The sequence below is a fragment of the Oncorhynchus kisutch genome, unplaced genomic scaffold (assembly GCF_002021735.2).
Source record: "Oncorhynchus kisutch isolate 150728-3 unplaced genomic scaffold, Okis_V2 scaffold853, whole genome shotgun sequence".
In the NCBI taxonomy this organism is placed as follows: Eukaryota; Metazoa; Chordata; class Actinopteri; order Salmoniformes; family Salmonidae; genus Oncorhynchus; species Oncorhynchus kisutch.
In genome coordinates this window covers 92,640-109,208 of record NW_022262798.1, presented here as the reverse complement: position 1 = coordinate 109,208, position 16,569 = coordinate 92,640, and the positions used below count along the sequence as shown (strand labels likewise).

General features: G+C 40.4%; 1 protein-coding gene, 1 long non-coding RNA gene and 1 pseudogene across 2 annotated transcripts; 2 read left to right on the top strand and 1 right to left on the bottom strand.

Annotated features, from left to right (window-relative positions):
- Positions 1 to 564: 564 nt before the first annotated feature.
- LOC116362592 (uncharacterized) lies at positions 565 to 2,210 on the bottom strand. Its single transcript, XR_004207758.1, has 3 exons — positions 1,065 to 2,210; positions 744 to 862; positions 565 to 611 (listed from the first exon to the last, which is right to left on the bottom strand). It is a non-coding gene; the product is annotated as an uncharacterized LOC116362592 (long non-coding RNA).
- A 350-nt stretch (positions 2,211 to 2,560) lies between these two features.
- On the top strand, positions 2,561 to 6,453 carry LOC116362596 (solute carrier organic anion transporter family member 1B3-like). Its single transcript, XM_031816689.1, has 4 exons — positions 2,561 to 2,594; positions 4,885 to 4,983; positions 5,875 to 6,012; positions 6,317 to 6,453. The coding sequence occupies exons 1-4, from the start codon at positions 2,561 to 2,563 to the stop codon at positions 6,451 to 6,453; spliced, it is 408 nt and encodes a 135-aa protein (XP_031672549.1).
- A 3,323-nt stretch (positions 6,454 to 9,776) lies between these two features.
- Positions 9,777 to 16,569, top strand: part of LOC116352904 (uncharacterized) — a 38,063-nt pseudogene continuing 31,270 nt past the window's right edge.

Here is a 16,569-nt window from a genome sequence, read left to right as displayed (position 1 = left end):
CTATTAGGATTGGGTGCTCTGAATGGCCTTCCTCTGGCTGAAGCCACAGGGCCAGGAGGAGCCTGGGCACCACCTCCACCACCACCTGAGATGGGCTGAGCAGGTTGCTACGGGGCTCATTGGACTGCTCGCCCAGAATGCTTCTCACAGCTTTCTCCACGATGCTGTGGACCTTCGGATCGCTGAAATCAACAATAAGGAGAAAACAAAGCTAAACGATGTGCAATGTGCTCACTTAGAACACTGTCTTAGTCTGTTTCTGCGTAGTTCCAGATGTGTAGATAAATGGATCAAGTCATATGCAGGGCAGTACATGGAACTCACATGTCAGCTGGCGAGGCCTGCAAAAGAGTGGGGTGCATGGAGCGGCGGAGCTTGCAGAAAGCCTCGTGTTCTATGTTCATCATTTTTAGGCAAGTGTTTACTTCCCAGGCCTGCAGTATGAAACAGGAAGTCCCATTGGTGTAATTTCACAACAGATCTATTCTGCTGTGCTAACTCGTTGTTGAAAGGCTAGTAAAGAGCTCACTAACTTGTAGTTTGTCTCTAACTCTCATTCTCTTACCAGCCGAGTGAGGTCGTTTCCTTCCTCCAGGGTTTCCTTCCACACCCTTCAAATAAAACACAGAGCAATTCAACTTTCCTGGCTTCTGATTTTTCTGTTGTTTATTTTACCCACATCTCCTGGAGTGCTGCTGGTTGCAGGGAATTGCAGTGAAGGTGAGTGCTGACGTGGTACTCACCTCTCCCTAAGAGATTTTTTGCCCTGAGACACCAGCCAGTTGCTCATGTGCTCCGTGGTGACATGGGGAGGGACCTGGCCTTGACTCTGGAGCAGCAGATAGTGGACCATGAGCTTCTTCTGCAAGATGAGGTAAGGTGTGAGACCGTGCCACGAAATACCATATCATGTGCTTTCAGAAGGGCCTCTCGCAACATTTCACAACTGCTCATGCCTCACAATTTGCAAGTGATTATTAAGAGCTCTTATGACCACCTTCTCTAAACTGTCTTGAAATACAACTCTTTTTCTGTTGTTTATGTTTTTGTGGGATGAATCTTACCTGTTTATTGTAATATGTTTCCTCCCAGCAGGCCTGCAGAGTCTGAAAATAAAGGCTGCTTCTACAGAAATCCTTTGAAGATAATGAAAATAATGATGCTTTGTTATGCACATTATGCACAGGCATTTACGGTATGCTAAAATGAATTTCTCCTAAGATTACCTTTGTGGGACAATAACTGAACTCCGGAATGCACCAAACCCTATCCATGGTAAGATGGGGAAGAAATGCAGCGCTATAGATATACGAGATGCTCTAGAGATAACAGGAATGACTTAAAGTCGCGAATGATCAATGGCTGGAGTCCTCCAATATGCTGCACTTAGAATTGAGTTGTAGGGATGTTTGGCACAAAATAGAATGTTTACATTATATTGCCATGGAGAAATGGAATGTGTAGAACCTGTATAATTGGGTATGCATCTATGTCTTTATTTCGTGAAACATTAAACTCTTTATTTTGTCATAATGTGTATATGAGGATGTAGGAGCCCGTCCAGATTCATGACCCGATTATCCAGGTGCATGTTGCTTAGACCAACTAATCCAACCTTGGTTTCCAAGTTAAATACATTGTTTATATATGCCTATACAATATCTTTATATTATCCACATTGTAACAAAGTGTTTGTACACTTTAGCTATGCAGCTGTAATTAAATTTTAAAAAATACACTGAATTATTAGTATTATTATCAAATTATTAACATCCCCTCTTGACCTGGCCGATTTGAATTGGTCCTTGTGTGCAATTTGGTGCATAATATAGGGGAACAACATCACACTGCTACACCTATACAAATCTATCGACCACATCCATTTAAAGCAATGATTGTCAATTGAAAATGTGGTTGTTTTGTTATCCTGTTGTGCGGCTTGAGTGTCAGTCCCCTTAAGCACATTATTCAAATTTTTTTCCAAGCTCTGAATTGACAGAATGGACACTTTTGAAAAGATATTCGGTTAAAAATAAGAGTATGAATGACAATAAACGTATGACTTGGATTGTATGAATAATAGTGTAGTAAACAATATCGCTCAGCGTAGGAACTTTTGGTGTTTGGAAAGTATCCGTTTTTAGTCTCCATGACACGTATCACTTCGTTGTCTTGTTGGTAATAGTAAAAATGCATGACAGTCCGCATTGTAATGGTCAGGTGTTTTTCCTTTTGTTTCTCACAATAAACAGACATTTGAGAACGGAATTGCTTACTGTTGTACCTATGATGCACAGACACACAAAAGCTGTACAGTGTAGTTTGAATAATCCGTTTCAATTATTTGCAGATGTATTCCCTATCATTTACAAATCGAAAGATGCAACAATTGAAGTGAATGTGGCAGAACAGTTTAGCATAGAGTTCTTGTGGGAGTCTTCTCCTTCAGTCTTTTTGCCTCCTAGGCCTCGTTTCTCATTACATGGGATTTCCCCAGTGCCAACTTCACATGAGATGGCTGCTGTCTACTGTCATGTGGTGCTGAATGACAGATATCGCTATGCCGATATTGCTGCTGTCCATGGACCTGAAATGTACAATCTTGCCTATTTGCATATGTACGACCGTCCAAACTTGACCCCACACACATACACAAACATTATCTCTCACACACTTTTGAACATTGCACAACCTGCAACAAGACACTGAAAGATCATTTTATTCCACGTGTGTTTGTGTTTGAATAAAGACCCGAAGAATGAAATCAATGTGTGGATGTTGATTGGACAATGTATATGTGCTTTGCAGAAGCCATTTTATTTTATTTTATTCCCTGTAGCGTGTATTTTACTGGAGCATGATCAGATTGCTTTGTTTAAACCAGAATGAAGATTTGGTCTGAGAAACTATGCCGATTATAGCACGATAGCTTTATTTTTATTTTTAATAAGGCAATGTATATATGACCCCCTTTCAAAGAGTCGCTCATTTATCACCCTCTTGCAGATATACAGTGCCTTCTGAAAGTGTTCATACCCCTTAACGTATTCCTCATTTTTGTTTTCTTACAGCCTGAATTCCAAATGGATTAAATTATAATTTTTTATAATCTCACCCAGCTACAGACAATACCCCATAATGACAAAGTGAAAAGATGTTTTAAAGTTTTTTTCCAAATGTATTGAAAATGAAATACAGAAATATCTAATTTACATAAGTATTCACAATACATGTTAGAATCACCTTTGGCAGCGATTAAAGCTGTGAGTCTTTCTGGGTAAGTCTCCAAAAGCTTTGCACCCTTGGATTGTACCATATTTGCATTACCACAATATATACAGTACCAGTCAAAAGTCTGGACACACCTACTCATTTAAGGGTTTTTCTTTAATTTGACAATTTTTTTAATTTTAGAATAATAGTGAAGACATCAAAACTATGAAATAGCACAATTGGAATCATGTAGTAAGCAAAAAGTGTTAAACAAATCAAAATATATTTTATATTTGAGAATCTTTGAAGTAGCCATCCTTTTCCTTGACCACTTTGCACACTCTTGGCATTCTCTCCAACCTTTTCATGAGGTAGTCACCTGGAATGTTTTTCAATTAACAGGTGTACCTTCTTAAAAGTTATTTTGTGGAATTTCTTTCCTTCTTAAAGCGTTTGAGCCAACAGGTTGTGTTGTGACAAGGTAAGGATGGTTTACAGAAGATATCCTTATTTGGTAAAAGACCACGTCCATATTATGTCAAGAACAGCTCAAATAAGCAAAGAGAAACAACATCCCATCATTACTAAAGACATGAAGGTCAGTCAATACGGAAAATGTTAAGAACTTTGAAAGTCGCAAAAACCATGAAGCGCAATGATGAAACTAGCTCTCATGAGGAAGACCCAGAGTTACCTTTGCTGCAGAGGATAAATTCAGTAGAGTGAACTGCACCTCAGATTGGAGCCCAAATAAATTCTTCACAGAGTTCAAGAAACACACACATCTCAACATGCACTGTTCAGAGGAGACTGCGTGAATCAGACTTTCATGGTCGAATTGCTCCATTGAAACCACTACTAAAGGACGGACACCAATAATAAGAAGACTTGTTTGGGCCAAGAAACACGAGCAATGGACCTTAGACTGGTGGAAATCTGTCCTTTGGTCTGATGAGTCCAAATAAGAGATTTTTGCCTTTCAATGTGTGTGTAAAGAATCCAGGGTGTTTACTTGGGTCTACTCTTCATTAGAAAACTATTTGTTGAATGGTTTAAAATCCATCAGAAGCTGAATAAGTCTTGACGGGGACAGAGCTTGTTTTGACAAGGAAAGTGAAAAGGACTGAGGGAAAGTAATATGGAAAATACATGGAAAGGACCATGGAAGAACCTCAAAGAACATTGCATTTTCAAGATCATGTAACATCAAACATAACATCAAAATGCATCTTATATTCCTGCCCTTACAGAAAAACCACATGATTTCAACTTACATTTTATGTGAGCACAAATTACATTTTTTAACACAACGTGATCACATTTTCACATGTGTAGTTTAATGTAATCACATGTTGCTTGACATGTTATCACATTATCTTCACATGAGATTACATTAAAACATGTTTTTGGTACACTTCCCGTGTTCATGTGAAATTCATGTGTTTTTTGCGTAAACGCCCTGCAGTTCCACACTCAAGGATCTTAATAATGCTTTAAATGCACATGCATGTGTAATGGGTTGAAAACAAAGTCACTAAAAACAGACCCATTTATTATTTATCCCCCCTAATTGTTTCTGTATTTGTCTTAATGAATCTAAATGGTATTTTCTACATACTTTAGCGTCAGCAGTCCATCGGGCCAATAGATGGCGCTGTTGCACTGTTGTAGCAGGGGAAACAGCAAGTTCAGGCCAAGCGCTCACCATTCTGCAGAATAAGGACCAGAACTTTACAGAGGTAAACTGTGTCAGTTCTTTTACTATTACAGGTATGTAACAGCACTTCAAACGTTCAAATATATACACAATATGTAATAACATGCTATTTAACAACTTTGTCCAGATATTATCAAGTTAGGAAAGGTTTTGTTTTGGCTTTGTGTCGAACTGTGTGAGAGAAGAAGGTGATTTACATTGAGTGAGAGTATATGTTAGCTTGATGCTAGCTGAGGTATAAAAAAACATTTACGAGTCACAGAGACTATGTTTACTGAGTAGCTGACTTGTACTGGATTTTGTCTAGGATATTTTTTATCAAGAATCCATTTGTTAGGGATTTCTGAGTTGGTTTTACATGTTATTGGTTGTTTTGTGTAAAATTGTGCTCACTAGCTGGTAAACTGGCCGAGCACACTCAGTCTGGTGGACTTTTAGTGCATATACAGTGAGAGAGAGACGATTTTCTGGAGGTGCCACCATCTTAAAGCTGAATGTAATGTTGTCACTTTTCTATAGAGGTAGCGGTATATAGAAAAACCTTCAGTTATTTATGGTTTCATATATAGGTGTTTCTATTGTATGAATGTGGAATACATTGTGGTTTTCATGTGAAACCATACACTAAGACAGGGTTATTTGTGGAACATTTTTTAATTCTGCTGTAGGTAAAGTGCAATTATGTTGTGTAATTTAAAGTGTGCACTTGTTTGATGTGAATATTTTCAAAGTACTAACAAGAAAATAGACAATTGAACAAGAGAAAAAAAAACGTTCTTCAGAATAAGGAAAGCGCCAGAACTTTGCAGATGTAAACTTGTGTCCGTTCTTTTTACTATTGCAGGCCACCTCAGCTGCACATGTACTCTGTCTGCACACGCATCCACGCATGCACATACACACGGACAAACACACACAAATGTTCTCTCTCTTGTGTTTGTCAGCAGTTCATCGTGGCCCTGTCGTTCGCCTCCTTCACCAAAGCTCTGTCAGGGACCTACATGAAGAGTGCCATCACTCAGAGAGACACTTTGACCTGTCCAGCTCTCTCATCGGACTCATAGACGGCAGCTTTGAGATGGGTATCAACAATAACATTGAGTTGCTTGAGAATTCATGTAGTAAAAACCAGATACAGACTACAGTATTATCCATTTTTTTTGTGGTTCAATCAGAGTCTGCAATACTGTCCAGTTTTATAGTTGTTCCTATTAATTGATTGACTGGCGTTTGTCCATGACTCTACTGTCAAACCTCTAACATGTTTTTATTTGATGCTGTGTTGTTGCAACCTAGTATCCAAACTGATATACCATTTTTAGTTGAAAAAAAACAGTGTTTATAATTTGCAATTCCTGACTTCTGTAGTATTGTGGTTTCTTGCAGGTAACCTGCTGTTCCTGGCTGTGGTCAGCCATTTTGGGGCGAAGCTGCACCGGCCCAGGCTCATTGCTATGGGCTGTTTCCTCATGGCTGTAGGATCCTTCCTCACAGGCCTGCCGCACTTCTTCATGAGACGGTAAAACAACTGAAATACTGGTTAAACTTGTACTTGTAGAGATACTCCAATGCGGAGGATAGTTTCACTTTAGAAAGAAAGAAATGTATCCAGTTGTTGATTAATTTCAGTTAACTTCGAACTAAAGTCTTGCGTAATTGGTCAGCTGCTTGATTATGTTTTGGGGCCATACATGTTAAGAGAAGGGATTAACTTGTTATGGCTGCAATCCTGTTAACGGGATAAGTGTCATCAACAACCGCTGAATAGCATAGCGCTACATTCAATAAATATTATTACAAATATTTATATTCATGAAATCACAAGTGCAATATAAGAAAACACAGTTTAGCCTTTTGTTAATCCACCTGTCGTGTCAGATTTAAAAATTATGCTTTACAGCGAAAGCAATCCAAGTGTTTGTGTAAATGTATCGATCGCTCGACAAAACATTAAGTACACTTAGCATCAAGTAGCTCGGTCACGAAAATTAGAAAAGCAATTCAATTTATCGTTTACCTTTGATCTTCGGATGTTTTCACTCACGAGACTCCCAGTTACACAACAAATGTTCCTTTTGTTCCATAAACATTATTTTTATATCCAAAATCCCTCTGTTTGTTTGGCACGTTATGTTCAGAAATTCACAGGAAAGAGCGGTCACGACAACGCGGACAAATTCCAAATAGTTTCCATAATGTCCACAGAAACATGTCAAACGTTTTTTATAATCAATCCTCAGGTTGTTTTTAAAATATATGATCGATAATATATCAACCGCAAATATCTTTCACAGTAGGAGAGGGAAAAGCAATAGCTGTCCAAAATCTGTTGCTCGAGCAAAACTCATGTGACCACTTGATGCAATGTTATCTTTCTGGCTCATTTTTCAAAATAAAAGCCTGGAACTATGTCTGAAGACTGTTGACACTGTTGAAGCGATAGGAAACGGAATCTGACTCAGTTACACCAGCTCCGTCAGGAGGAATGGGACAAAATTCACACAACTTATTGTGGGAAGCTTTTGGAAGGCTACCCATAAAGTTTGACCCAAGTTAAACAATTCAAAGGCAATGCTACCAAATACTAATTGAGTGTAGGTAAACTTCTGATCCACTGGGAATGTGATGAAAGAAATACAAGCTGAAATAAATCAATCTCTCCTATTATTCTGACATTTCACATTCTTAAAATAAAGTGGTGATCCTAACTGACCTAAAACAGGGGATTTTTACAAGGATTAAATTTCAGGAATTGTGAAAAACTGAGTTTAAATGTATTTGGCTAAGGTGTATGTAAACTTCCGACTTCAACTGTATACAGTGTATATATATATAAACTCAGCAAAAAAAGAAATGTCCTCTCACTGTCAACTGCGTTTATTTTCAGCAAACATAACATGTGTAAATATTTGTATGAACATAACAAGATTCAACAACTGAGACATAAACTGAACCAGTTCCACAGAAATTTGACTAACAGAAATGGAATAATCAAAATCAGTGGTAAAAAAAAAAAGTAACAGTCAGTATTTGGTTTGGCCATCAACTGCATTAAGTACTGCAGTGCATCTTCTCCTCTTGGACTGCACCAGATTTGCCAGTTCTTGCTGTACCATTTACCCCACTCTTCCACCTAGGTACCTGAAAGTACCCAGACATTTCTGGGGGGAATGGCCCTAGCTCTCACCCTCCGATCCAACAGGTCCCAGATGTGCTCAATGGGATTGAGATCCGGGGTCTTCGCTGACCATGGCAGAACACTGATATTCCTGTCTTGCAGGAAATCATGCACAGAACGAGCAGTATGGCTGGTGGCATTGTCATGCTAGAGGGTTATGTCAGGATGAGCCTGCAGGAAGTGTACCACATGAGGGAGGAGGATGTCTTCCCTGTAATACACAGCGTTGAGACTGCCTGCAATGACAACAAGCTTAGTCCGATGATGCTGTGATACTCTGCGCCAGACCATGACGGACCCTCCACTTCCAAATCGATCTCGCTCCAGAGTACAGGCCTCGGTGTAACGCTCATTCATTCAACGATAAACGTAAATCTGACCATCACCCCATGGTGAGACAAAACCGCGACTCGTCAGTGAAGAGCACTTTTTGGCAGTCCTGTCTGGTCCAGCAACGGTGGGTTTGTGCCCATAGGTGACGCTGTTGCCGGTGATGTCTAATGAGGACCTGCCTTACAACAGGCATACAAGCCCTCAGTTCAGCCTCTCTGTTTATTGCGGAAAGTCTGGGCACTGATGTAGGGATTGTGCCTGGGGAAACAGTGTTTAAACCCTTTACAATGAAGATCTGTGAAGTTACTTGGATTTTTAGGAATTATCTTTGAAAGACAGGGTCCTAAAAAAGGGACATTTATTTTTTTGCTGAGTTTATATATATATATATATATATATATATATATATATATATATATATATATATATATATATATATATATAGTATTTACAAATTCACCACATTCATGATTTTATATGGGAATCAAAAAGCTTTCATTGATGTTCACCATGTGCTGATGTGCTCAGCACTGTCAACAGACCCCATTATGACATCACAATGTAACGGAAGCCTTGCCATGATAAATGGTTGCAAGTTCAAATCCCCGAGCTGACAAGGTACAAATCTGTCGTTCTTCCCCTGAACAGGCAGTTAACCCACTGTTCCTAGGCAGTCATTGAAAATAAGAATTTGTTCTTAACTGACTTGCCTCGTAAAATAAAGGTAAAATTCAAATTAAATTTAATAACATTGCTGGTTCCATCTGACAAGCAACATTTAATTTCCACTCATTTCTTGATAGATCTCTCACAGAGATAGGTTAAGTTCTTATTTTGAGAGTGTTAATATTTATCATCAATAGCTTATCGAGGGAGAAAATCAAGTGAGTTTGACAAACTCCAGAAGGAGAACTCACAGATGAAGAGTCTCATCGAAAACCTGAGGAAGCAAAACATGGCTTTAAACCAACAGGATGACCAGGACAAGTTTTCAAGTTTTGTAAGGCTGTGCCGAACACAACAAGTGTAGACCTTACCGTGAAACCAACAGTGCAGTTTAAGAAGAGTTAAGAAAGTATTTACCAAATAAATAATAAAGTAAAAATAAATAAATAATAATTTTTTAAAGTAACACAATGACATAACAATAACGAGGCTAAATACAGTACCGAGTAAGTGTGTGGTGGTACAAGTTAGAAAGGATACTCTCTTTTTGACAGCATGATAGAATAGATCCTAGAATACAGGATCTCTCTGTGTATTAGTTTATGTATATACTAGTTCTATATGTATTTCTATGATGGGAGCATTATTTTCTGGTCTACGCCAAAGGGGGTACATGAGGTGAAGGCCATGGGCAGGAGAAGTTTGGGCTCGGCCATGTCCATGGGGGAAATAGCCACCAGCTCTCTGGGAAGCCTGAGCTCAGTGGATATGAACACCCCTGCGGAGCTCCGTGACTACTTGGATGTTGGGACCCCGGTCAAGTTGCGTGACAGCCCACCCAGGCCTGCTCCCCCTCCTACCAAGCCCAGGAGCAAACAGCCTCGGCCTATAAGGTTCCTTAGCCTGCCAAAGGCTGCCACCGGCTCAGGTCAGTCCCTCTCATGTACTCACACTAATGTAAATTAGACAGGGAGATGAAGCTAGGTAGATTGATAGAAAAACAGTAGGAAGGGAAGAGACACAAATGGCTTTAGCCCAGGGCTAATACATTTTTCCACACTTGATTTGCCTGTTTCACAGTGAGATAACCTTTACTCAAGGCTAATTGGACCCTGCTTCTGAGCAGGGAGAGCACCAAAAATATATGTGCTAAATTTAAAATGACATCATAATGAACTAGTGTTAAAAGCTACAAACAGATATGAAAATGAGTAAATACATAAATAGGATGTCTGCTGTCAACCCATAGACAAGATGGCAGCCAGTGAGCCAAAGGGTCAAATTAAGAACCAGGCCAGATTGCAGCCCCTGTCCAACCTAGAGCAGGCCCTGACTAAGACCTTCAAACTGCTCCACTCTCCCTCTGATGACTGGTGAGCATTTACCCTAGACAAGACCAATGGAGCTAGGCTAAAGGAAGCACAGTGTAGTGTCCTTGGAAATGTAGATTTGAGCTACAGAGCGTAGAAACTTCTGAATTTAAGAGACCAGAGTCCTAATTGATGAACATCATTTTAATGTTTTTGGAAAATGTTGTGGAAAATGCTTACGTTTCTTTCACTGATTTGCAGGGAGAAGAAGATCGAGGGCTTGACCACTCTCCGTGTGATGGCTCAGAACCACATGGACATACTGATGCCTAAACTCCATGATATCTGCCTTGCCATTATAAATGAGGTAGCTGTATTCATTCACTGCCCTATTCATTAATCTGCACAAATCTGCTACATTTGGAGAACAAGTCAAATTATTGTGTCATGTTTCTGATGTTTGTGGGTTGTACTGCTCAACATTAATAGCTGGCCCTGTGCATGTTATTATGACTCAGGTGAAGAACCTGCGCTCTGCAGTGTCTTGTGCTGCCATGGCCACACTGGGTGACATGTACGTCCACCTCCATGGACAGTGAGGTGGAGGGGACGGCACGCGTGCTGCTGCACAAAGCCAGCGAGGCCAACGCTTGGAGATGCTTAATGTGAGTCTGGAAGGAGAGTTTACAGTCTAACCAGACACCTAGGTATTTGTAGTCCACATATTCTAAGTCAGAACCGTCCAGAGTAGTGATGCTGGACGGGCGGACAGGTGCGGGCAGCGATCGGTTGAAGAGCATGCATTTTGTTTTACTTGCATTTAAGAGCAGTTGGAGGCCACGGAAGGAGAGTTGTATGGCATTGAAGCTCATCTGGAGGTTAGTTAACACAGTGGCCATAGAAGGGCCAGAGGTATACAGGTATACTATGATATATTTATACAGGTATACTATGACCAATAAACATACTAAATACTCAATTCATGTCACAAACAGTACAGTTAGTACGAGTATTCGAACACAGCTAAGGCCAAATGAGGAAGTGCAGTCACCTTTTAATCCTGAATGACAATTGTCTTGCCTCATAGAGATAGATAAATCTTCTTAGGGCTGATCGATATGACAACAGCCAGTGAAAGTGCAGGGCGCCAAATTCAAAAGAACAGAAATCTCATAATTAAAATTCCTCAGACATACAAGTATTTCACACCATTTTAAAAATACACTTCTTGTTAATGCCACCACAGTGCCCGATTTCAAATAGGCTTTACGGCGAAAGCACCACAAACGATTATGTTAGGTCAGAGACAAGTCACAGAAAAACACACCAATTTTTCCAGCCAAAGAGAGGAGTCACAAAAATCTGAAATAGAGATAAAATGTATCACTAACCTTTGATGATCTTCATCAGATGACACTCATAGGACTTCATGTTACACAATACATGTATGTTTTGTTCGATAAAGTTCATATTTATATCAAAAGAATCTCAGTATACGTTGGAGCGTTATGTTCAGTAGTTCCAAGAGCCACATCAGTTTACAGAAATACTCATAATAAATGTTGATGAAAATAAAATTGTTATGCACAGAATTAAAGATATATTTCTGCTTAATGCAACCACTGTGTCAGATTTCAAAAAACCTTTACGGAAAAAGCAAACCATGCAATAATCTGACTACGGCGCTCAGAGCCCAAACAGGCCAAAAAGAGGTCAACAGAAGTCAGAAATAACATTATAAATATTCACTTACCTTAGATGATCTTCATCTTCATCAATCCCAGGAATCCCAGTTCCACAATAAATGTTTGTTTTGTTCGATCATTTATGTCCAAATAGCTACTTTTGTTAGCGAGTTTTGTAAACAAATCCAATCTCACGAAGCGTGTTCATTAGGAGCAGACGAAATGTCAAAAAGTTATGTTACAGTCCGTAGAAACATGTCAAACGATGTATAGAATCAATCTTTAGGATGTTGTTAAAATACATCTTCAATAATGTTCCAACCGGAGAATTCCTTTGTCTGTAGAATTGCGATGGAACAGAGCTCGCTCTCATGTGAACGAGCGTCACGAGCTCAAGGCATTCTGACAGACCTCTGACTCATTCCCCTCTCATTCGCCCTCACCTCACAGTAGAAGCATCAAACAAGGTTCTAAAGACGGTTGACATCTAGTGGAAGCCTGTTGACATCTAGGAAGTGCAACATGACCAATATCCCACTGTGTCTTCAATAGGGAATGAGTTGAAAAACGACCAACCTCAGATTTCCCACTTCCTGGTTGGATTTTTTTCTCCGGTTGTTGCCTGCCATATGTGTTCTGTTATACTCACAGACATCATTCAAACGGTTTTAGAACCTTCAGAGGGTTTTCTATCCAAATATACTAATAATATGCATATCTTAGCTTCTGGGACTGAGTAGCAGGCAGTTTACTCTGGACACCTCTGGACAAGAAGATAATAAGAAGCCATAAGAAGATAAAAGACTCATCTATGTATCTGTGCCAATATAGTGTCTGTGACAGCATGGGCAGCGCCATTGAGGCTATCTTCACATTAAAGTAGTAACATTTCTTCTTCACAATTGTCTGAGCCCTTCTGATGACACGATTGGACATGACTTCAACAGGGTCACCAGTAGGGCTCAGCCAAATGAAGTTGGTAGTCCCACCCAGTTGACTACATTCAAATTGTGAAAGTGCATGAAATGCAGCATTTTGGCCATTAGAGGCCAATATCTTTCTCTCTGTCTGGGCTACAATTGTAGACGGTTGGGTAATTATGCTTTTCACCTGTGAAAGGCTGTTGTGCTGCTAATGAGGGAGTTCTATTAACCTGAGCCGAGGTGCACCGGTCCATGGCCCCTGACATGAATGGATAAAAGCGGTGAGGGCGGAGCACCCTTCTAAAATTGAACAGTAGCCTTACATTTAGGTTTTTGTCCTAACACTACACAGCTGATTCAGATTAACAAAGCTGGATGATTATTTGAATCAGCTTTGTAGGACTAGGGGAATAAAAAGAAAATGTGCAGCCCTTTGGGGTTCAGATGACTGAGTGTGGGAAGCCTTTGTCATAGGGTAAAAGTTGCATACCCCTGGGCTGTAGGCTGCACACTTTGGGTCAAATATCAGGTTCTGTAGCTGTGTATTTTATCAGAACAAATCTGTTCTACAATTATTATTTTCCTTAGCTCAGGGTAAGTAGTAGCAGGCCTAGGAGAGTCTTATGCGACGCAAACATTTGAGTTGTGTTCTTCCTCCTTTTAATCATAATAATTTGTCAAATGCCTTACAGGTTTTGCCTATTGATGGCAGCTGTGGGCATACAAGTACAACAGACACCTCCTATAAGTATGTATTTTTCACCTTGCAAATTTAAGCACTAAGCGTTTGACAATATTTTTTAACTAACCTTTCCTATTCCAGATGACCTCAACGCTGAATGCCTTGGTAACGTTATTCGTTTGAGTGTCGCTCCTCTTTTTGAAGAGGTTGATGCTGTCTTCAGTGAGTTTGCCTCTTATGATTCTCTTTCTCTCCTTTCATAATTCATGGCTTGATATCGCTTGTCAACTATTGTGTTCACACCATCTCCATCCCTTCCAGAAGACACACAAATCATAAACCTGACGCCTGGCCTTGCTACTCAGTGTGGATTCAGCTTTAAATTTGACCCCATGGGGAATGCCATGTTTTTTGCTTCTCTTCAAAACTGCTTTTCCCAAAACATGGTAACCCTAAGAACTGTAGTGTTTGCTTGTACTTCAAATGGACAGTTTGCCTTTGTGTCACTGCATTTGCAACTCATACTGTAGCAATGTCATTTTATTTACCTTTTGACATGGAGTCATGCTGAGACCAGGCTCTTTTACAGATGAGCCCTGTCTACACAAAGATACAAGTCAATATTTGCATCACTAGATGGGGGGGGGAAATGAAATAACTGAACCCATTCTTCAGTAAAAAGGTCCTCAATAAGCCTGAGCTGCTAATACATACAATTTAGCGCATGGAGGTTATTAGAAGTCCGGTTCTAGAAACATTGAAGAAGTTTTACTTAACTCTGTGGATATCAAAAGGATCTCCATTGTTAGCCACCCCTTGGTCTGGTATCTCTTACCTCTAAGTTAACGATGACGTAAGGTACAGCAGAAGTTTATGGAGGGCTTTCAGAGGGCTAGCCAACTTTCTGATACAGACTGCAGTGATGTGAACTATTGAGCTCTACTCCTGTAGTGTGGCTTCAATACAGTGGCAGCTGCATTCATATAGCCAATTTTGCCACAGTCTATAGCTTGCATGAATGTCACCAGAATTTTTTTTTTTTGCTATATAATGAAGGCTTTTTTCCCTTCCCCCTTCATTTTAGGATGATAAGATGTTCAGCTTGGTCATGCAGTTCAGGCTGCCAGGAAACCACATGACTGAAGACCCTGTTTATAGAGTGGGCAAAACCTGTAGCTACACCCCCTGGACCTCCCGAGAGATTCTGTGCGACCGCAACTACATGGAGGCAAGTGAGCAGAGCATGCCCCAATGGACATGTTTACAGTCCCACTTGTCGTACTGCCTGTATAAATGATCTGTCTAGAGCTACAACTGTCCAGTGTTTCATTTCTTCTGCGACACAACGTAGAGGTCTTGACTCTCTCAATTCCACTCGTGTCTTCAAAATGCACAGGTGAGGAATTTTGGCCTATTCTCAATGCATTTAAGGAGGCGAGTGGACAGATTGAGAACTGGCCCTTGATTTCCTCTAGTATGGGAGGGAGAAAATGCATAGGGAATAATGGCCTTCTCTAGGTGTCTGTCAAAAGGACTCTTCCAGACATCCAAACCATCCCCAAACAGCCCACTGGGGGCCCGAAAGCAAGGAGCGGCAACTTCCGGAGGGGAGCTGAGGTTTATATATTTCAGTTTCTGTAATTTCACTACAAAATGACAGGATGGCGCTAAACAATGTGCGTTTGTTGACAATTTTGTTTAATTCATGTTTCCATTTCCTGAGACAGGCTGTTGCTTCAGGATACAAAATGACAGCAGTCGTCTTTAGTCCTAGCAAGAATGTCATGAATGTGGATGAGGTCCAAAGAAAGGGCTATGCAATAGCCAACACTCCCACACGGCTGGTGTTAAGAAGCCCTCATAATGCAGAGGAGACATACCTCCAGAATGTAAGCTGACCTCCATGAACTGGGTCATGTTCAGTAGAGCAAACATTTGGAAACGGTTGCCCTACCTGAACTCTGCAACATATTGTTAATACGGTGTGTCCTACTGAACACGGCCCTGGTGTGGTTGCCCCCTGAACAGGTAGCTGGGGTTCCGATGCGGGTGCTCTCAACCTCAACCTTTGAGCAGAAGTGGCTGGTTACTCGAGTAGATGCCACGGCTGTTTGTCCAACACCAGGTTGAGTGTGAAATAATTTAAGATCCTATAAGCCTAGTTCTTAATTGGCTCCAGACAAGACATTCATGTAGTGTTCAGTTGGGAAAATGTTTTCCAAATAATGGCACAGTTTTCAGTTGCAAAATGTTCTGTTTTGATGTGCACTTGGCTTCTTGTGTCACTGCAGAGGCAGTGGCCTTTACTCCAGAAGTGATCACCTGGTACATGCCCAAGCACAGACCCACTGTACATGGGAATTGACGCTAAGAGGCTTGACACTGAGGAAATGGCTGCCAGAAACTACTCTGTTTTAGTCACAGAGGCTCATATTATTGTTGAAATTCCGGTGGGGGTGGTTGGCGGCTACTTCAAGGTCAGCATTGGATGAGTAAAATGTTCCTGTTTAATTTCTAAGTCTTATTTGTAGAGCCCTTTATACTATAGCAGTTGTCAGTGCTTTGCAGTAACCCTTTGCCATCTCTCATGGGTAAACTCCTATAAACCTTGTCTTGTGTAAAACGTTTCTTATTGAGCAATTGTTTGCTTAACCAGGCTGATATACAATGGTTTGCAAAATTGTGAGAATTTTGCATAAGATTACACTTAAACATACTCTACCTCTTGTCTTTGCAGTTTGTCCTTTAGCCGCTTGAAATTTCAGACCAAATATCCACACTAAAGTATTCTTTACCTGACTTTTTAGGGAGGCGGTAGCTTTGCCACTGTCAACTGAATGCAAGCAACACTCGGCTGCTGTT